Source organism: Austrofundulus limnaeus, unplaced genomic scaffold (genome assembly GCF_001266775.1).
Source record: "Austrofundulus limnaeus strain Quisiro unplaced genomic scaffold, Austrofundulus_limnaeus-1.0 Scaffold18, whole genome shotgun sequence".
Lineage (NCBI taxonomy): Eukaryota > Metazoa > Chordata > Actinopteri > Cyprinodontiformes > Rivulidae > Austrofundulus > Austrofundulus limnaeus.
Genome location: NW_013952420.1, coordinates 137383 through 144289, shown reverse-complemented (window position 1 = coordinate 144289; position 6907 = coordinate 137383). Strand labels below are relative to the sequence as shown.

The 6907-nt window shown below is 38.5% G+C and overlaps 1 protein-coding gene across 1 annotated transcript in view; it reads left to right on the top strand.

The window, feature by feature from the left end:
* The window catches only part of adam19a (ADAM metallopeptidase domain 19a), a gene marked incomplete in the record, with an annotated part of 346817 nt that overhangs the window by 306665 nt on the left and 33245 nt on the right, over positions 1–6907 (top strand). Inside the window, 1 exon segment of the mRNA XM_014003343.1 lies at positions 2811–2919. Within this exon segment, the coding sequence (XP_013858797.1) occupies positions 2811–2919 (109 nt within the window).

Sequence of the window (6907 nt, the reverse complement as noted above, 5' to 3'; positions counted from 1 at the left end):
TAAAAACATGTCCATACAAATGGTAAAAGTATTAGAATTGCAATCGCTAAAATTTTTTCATTTTTACATCACCATATTTTTTATTTAAAATGTATTATTTTCTCTCGCTTCGTCCGCCATTACTAGCTTTAAAAAATCTCCGGTTGGGCCGCAATGCATTATGGGATATGCTGGGCCGGGAAGGATCCATCAGACCTGTCCTTCAAATCGGGGAAAAGGATGGACGAATTTGTCGGCCGCATCGGAGGAGTCTTCGGTTTGGGACGTCCTTRGTCGCGYCGCTGTGACGTATGCGGCCGACAAATTCGACCTTCGGAGGACCCGTCCTGCCATTTTGGACACAGCCGTAGACTCACTGTGGAGGGCTTAATATGCCACTCACCCTTGTACCTAACCGGTTTCGGATGGGACTTAATATGGCCAACCCTCTGCGGGAACGCGTAAACTGAGTGAGTAGGGAGTAGGGCGAGTGTGTAGCCACTGATTGCGAAAAGGGCCAGGATCACTCACAGACAAAGGCTCTGGAAGGATTAACATATCTGGAAAATAAAGAWTTTTAAAGTGAATCAACTTGGTTCTTTGTTAAATTATTCTGGCTACCAATTCTGATCAAGTTTTTCTTAAAATGGTGACCCCATGGTGTGATTTGTTGACATTGGATGGCAGAAATTTCWTTTTATTTTTGACTACTGTTGAAGAAGCTAAGAGGACTTTGAGACATCAACTGCTGAGACAAAGGACAGACAAGCTTTTGAGATTTTTTTGTATTTTTTTGTTTATTTTTTTGTTTTGTTTTGTTTTTTGTAAAGAGGATTTCAGTCAGCTTCTCCAGAAGGCAACAGTGTTGGAAGTTTAGATTCATTTCTTCATTTCGTGTAATGTCTGTCAGCAGTAGGACCCATAAGCAGACACACACAAAGAACTAAAGCAAAAAAAAGGTTTATTAAATAACAAAAAAGGCCAGTGGGGTGAGAACTCGGGGAGACACAAGGGGGGAAGAGAGAGAATGAAGGACCAAAGAGAGGAGACAGAGAACCAKATATAAAGGGCAAGGGCTGATAAGAACATGGGAAGCAGTTGGGCTGATTACTGAGTGAATACAGGTGTGATAGAACTGACAGGAAAATATACTGAGAGGCAGAACGGAGGTTGAACGAAAGTGAGAACACGGAGAGCCAGACAAAGACAAAACACAGATCCTAACAGGAAGAGATGAATGCTTTAAATGAGACAACACAAACAAYTGAGAAGGCTGAGTGTGAATATCAGGATATGGAAGAGACWGGAAATGGTTCTAGAAGCAGGACTTGTTGGAAATGTTGGCCCCAAGACCAAAGGATCTCTCATGGAGAACCTAGACAAAACTGAATGGCTGATTCTACAGAGAAATTTCTCCCCAGTGCTAAAGAGAAGACTACAACATCAGGCTGTTATCAAAGCAAGTGGAGATGACAACAAGACAGTGGAAAATGATAGAAACTTTCCACAGAACAGATTCACACCACTTGAAGAAATTTGTGAGTCAGAACAAAGTTCATTTTCTGACCCCAGCAAAAGTGCTGAGACCAGATTCAGCCCAAAACCAAAACAKGTTTGGAGAGAGACTTCCACAAATCAAAAAAAATGCTGATAGTAGCTGACAAAGCTGTTGATTAGATTAAACATTTTTAGAACAAGAAAGTGGGCAAGGTTCTTAGCTTTGCTGACAATATGGTGTCTGATCTCACAGAGAAGATACTGGAAGTGACAAGTGACTGTCTTGCACTGAAGAGGCTTGTCATTCATCCCACTGCCCGTCGACTCCTTCCTTCAATAAAATATTTAAACTCATACCAWGGCGTGGTCCTTGCTAGTGAATTAGAAAAGGATRTAATTTAGTTGCTGAATGCAATTCAGAGTTTCAAAATCAGCCCCCTCCTCACAGGTGTTGTGATCAATTGATTTATCCTTTTTTCAAAATGTTATATCTCATATCTGAATGTGATGTTATAAAAAGCTGATGAATGAGTTGTCGTCAATTGACCTGCAACCTTCTCACTGTTAGTTACATTTACAAAGAGGGATTAAAGCACTCCCTCTCTCTCATGTCATTTAGCTGGTGCAATGTAAAACTTTACTGTTAATTTTTATTCATGTTTCATTAGGAGCAATCTGTTTAACATGCTAAGGGGCTCCACCAGCCCCCGCTACAGTTTTACACCTTCATTCACTGCCTCAGTGCACACTGAGTCCAATACACACTGTAGGTTAAAAGTTACCCTTAGCCAATAAAACCAGTTATTTTTTCTTCTAGGTTTGGTATGTTTTAATCTATTTTTCCTGCCATTTAAAGATYCAGATGTCTTTAAACAGCCCACCACATCATGAACCTTAGAGCTGGAGTGGGATGGTTGGGAGCCACAATTTCATACTCACTTCAGAACTAATTATGTTGCAAATTACAGCATTGTTCACAGAAAATAGAAACATGCTGTTTTAGTGTTATTAGTATTCACCTGTTTCTTTTATACAGCTGTATTTCTAAAGGTCATTATTAACCCACTGACAACAAAAATCCTGTTAAAACACACACAGTCTGGGGTTTGAGTCGTGACTAACACAGCTGAATACCTAACACTGACCCCTAAGCCAGTCTCATAAACAACTGCAACCGTAACCCTGAAAAAAGTCTTAAAAATCATTTTGTTACCATAGAGACAGCAATTAGTTTCATTTGAGTATAGGGGCGCCCAGTAACTTCCTGRCTCCTTTGTGATGGTAAAACACTACAAACACACGTTAAGAGATGTCTTGTTGGTGATTGTCTGCAGGTGTGTAACAGCAATGGGAACTGTCACTGTAATCGAGGCTGGGCTCCACCTTTCTGTGAGAAGCCAGGACTTGGAGGCAGCGTGGACAGTGGACCTGTACAGTATGACAGTGAGTAAACACATCATTCAGGCTTCACCTGCTTTGAGGAACTGCCCACCTGTTTACATTTTATTAAATCATTTCAACCTTTACAGGAGACTTGGTCTAGATTAAAAGCTTTCCTTGATGGAGCACATAGCATCTGTTGTCTTTCATGCCAGGGTTTTAAACTAAAACAATTTTATACTGAGAAGAAATGTGTTTTGTTTAAACATTAATAAAAACAACATGCATGACCTCCAGTGGTGGGCAACAGTCCCCTAAAATGCAAATGTGCTAATTGCGGACCTAAATTTCTCCTTTGTGCTAATTTCTTTAAATGATGTGCGGATTTGCGCTTTCTAAATTTAGAAATGAGTAGCATTAATCACAAATAATGTTTCACATTTGATCATCWATTTCATCTAAACTCAACATTTTGTAGCCACATAATTCATTAAAACTTCATCATTTTCTTTAACATTGGAGGGGAAAGCCATCTCTTCTTAACACACTGTGGAAGCAACAATCCCTCASGCAATATTGCGTTCGCAGAGCTTTCTACTCTGACTTATTGTCCTTCTTGGTCACGGTTTTCATTTAGTACAGAGTTCCCACAATTCTTTGCATGACAGGAAGAAACTGGAGCTTCTTCACGGGGCGACAATCCACCTGCAGTTCTGATCTGCAGAACCACTCTCAGCTGTGCAGTTTGTATCTCCTCTCTGAGGGACACTGTGGCAATAAGTTTTAAATAAATAAATAATAAAAAAGAAAGAAACACAGAACAGTTTAAATTCACGCTCTTATTTTGAAAATAATGGGTACCTGTTCTTTGTCCTGTAGCATACCCAGAATGCATTGCTTCAGTTTTACGACAGTTTAAAGTTACTAATATATCTGCATGCTTTCTTATCAAAACTCTACCATATGACCAAAAAGCAGCAGAACGAGCAATCCACAYCTTTTTTTGTTTTAATACCATGATTTAAAAGTCTGTTTCGACAAATCACCTCCCCAAACTGCGACAACGTGCCAATCTGTGAAAGAAAATGATCTTAACACTAGATGGCAGTAAAGTGCTGACTTGTCTCCAACCAAATAGTGTGTAACCTTTTTTCTGGTGGCAACTRATTTTTTTGACCAGCCAGTGTATTTTAACACCTAACATATGGAAATCTTATGTAATCTCTGAACCCTAAGAATAAAATAGGTGGATGACTCTCAAATTTTAGCTCAATATTGGTACAACGTGTTGATGTTTATCAAGTTCTGTTTGCTGCAGTTGCTTAGCTGTGGTTGCCATTTTACTTTGGGTTGGATCCACAGTCAYTCAGCTGTAGATACATCCAATAACTCCTTTATGAGAGTAGCTGAGATTCATCTGTTGTAATGCTAGCATCATTTGCTGTAAGGCTGTTTGAATTATTCATCAGTGACTCATTTGAGGATTTGTTTATTTGGAAATTTGTACGTTTAGTTTTTCTTTTGGTTTCTCCCCTCAGCGGGGTCACCTCTGTAAGCTTGTTTTACACTGGTTCCTATTACAACCTGGACTTGAACCTGCAGCCTCAGCATTCTGTGTAAATTACTTAGTAAACAAATCCCCTGGAATATAAGATAAAGCTTTTCTTACTAGTCTAAGAACCCAAGATTAATGAGCATAAAGTGAGCTAACATCTGAGATAACTTAACTTCCATATTATTATTTATGGTTATGTTATCATTTTATRTATTTTAAAAGACTAGCATTTCGATTAAGGAATTCTAGGTTGGCCTTGGATTGTTTTRCCTCTAACTGTAACCTCATTGAAGTCCCTTTTTGACACAACCTGGACTCAAACTGCAGCACTAACCCAGAGCTAACCCAGTTCTCACAAAAACTTTTATGTTTAAAATGTTTGACCTGAATTAGAAAAAGTGTTTGAGAGAATCCTTTGCAGACAGCGAGACTAATGCAGGTAGAAGGTCCTGAGTCAAACACCACCTGTACAGAAACTCTTTTTAGCCCCAAACTGGAGTGTAAAGTTGAAAAACTAACAAACAGGTATTCACAGCTGTCTGATGAAACAGTCAGGTGGTATTCATTGCCGTGTCTGACATTTTTTTTAAATGCCATCTTTTGACTGAGCAGAGAAAAGCTGTGTCRTGTTTAAACCTCATCTTTTGCTTCTGCTGACACCTTTTATATCCTCCCTGCTGAACTGGTACTCTGCCTTAAACTGCACTGTGCCTGAGCAACSGTTTCTACCAAATTAAATCCATCACAGGCAGACTCTGGAGAGGACTTACTGCTACATATCAAATGTTTCTGAGTAKAACCACTTTCTGACTCTGGTTGGAAGAAGAAAATGATGTTGGGCTGTAAACCGTCTGAGAARAGCATTCAGGAAACAGCAGCAACAAGAAAATCAAATAAAACACTGCAAAACGTGTTAGAAGTACATTTAAACAACACTTTAGTGTAAAGGAGTTTAAAAGTCCAGCTCCAGCAGTTATTAATCTCTAAAAAACTCATATATTCCACAGAATTCTACAAAGYAAATTTAAAAGACTCAGGGCATGACTCTGCACCTTCCTCTTGCTTTAGTCAAAGGGGATCCTGTGAATATGCTAATCTGATGCCGCCCACATTTCCAGCAGCCAGCAGACGTCTCCTGCCTGCCCCCTCTCTGCTTCTCTGAACTGGATGTTTTTAATACCAAGATAATTTAGTCTTACATGTTTGAACAGAAAGAGATTCTCAAGAATCACTTTATTATACAAGTTTGTATGCGAGGAGAAGGAGTAGATTGTTAATGCATTCAAAGTTTATCACTTTCAACTCCGTATAACTCATCAAGGTCACACTGCTGAGTATGTTGACTTGATTTACTCTGACTAACATGAATGAGCTTCCTGCTCATCATCTCCATGCTTACTCTGTGCCACAGTCATGAGGAAGACTGGATGCAAATGCAGCCAATCAGGACGTCCAATAAAGATCAAACTTTAATGTCAGTGTCAGTTTATTCATAAAAACAATCAGTTAATCAAAGTTCCATACAGTCAAAATGTAAAACAACAATAAGAACTAGACAAAGTCTGGATTGAAAATGTGTTATGTCATTGCCTGAAGCTTCCTTTGCAGCTGCAATCTTATGTTGTGCTCACCATGACACAGGCAGCTGGTATATATCTCCACTCTACCCCTTCCTGCCTCAAATGATAACCACAACTCCATATGACCACATGATCAATTCAAAAGAGAGCCAGTTTACAAGTAGGTAAAACTTAAAAAGTGAAATAAATATCTAATATTTTATAAGACATACAGTATATAGTTTYTAAAACTATWAAAATCTCAAATAATCATCAAAATTTATAATGTGTTTTAACAAATATGTAATTTTAAACATACGTATATAAATCTAAAATAATAAAATATATGAGGACAATTTTGGACCACAACAAAGCTGTTGCCATCACTATTATAWACAATTGGCAGTTTTAAGCTTCTTAAAGACAGTTGGACAATGGAGACATTTAAATTTTAACTTTCTGGTGTCTCTTTAGTGACACAAGATCTCATGTATTTCTTTGTTAGTTTGCACTGAAAATGCACTACAGTCTTTCAGTTTCTCTAGTATTTTTCATCTTCTTCTGTGCTGCGCYACAAGTCCTGCAAACTTTGTCCTGGAGCCTCATTGAAATTTCTAATTGTAAAGCTCATTTCTGGGATGATGGCTTTGATTCATGGTGCTCTTACAACCTATGATTATTAAATTAATACTCCCTGACCTGACTCCYAGTCAATAGCTATGTTTACATGTGCAAAATTCTTTGATCGGATTGAAATATATTCGGATATATTCGCACAATCCGATCATGACAAGTGTTTACATGCGCCAGGCTTTTATTCTGAATAGAAGCACTGACATGTGCAGTTGTTAACTTACCCTAAAAAAAAACTGAAAAAAGTTCTACTTTCGTCATGAACATAAACAAACATCTTCTGAGCTCAGAATGGACCTACGAC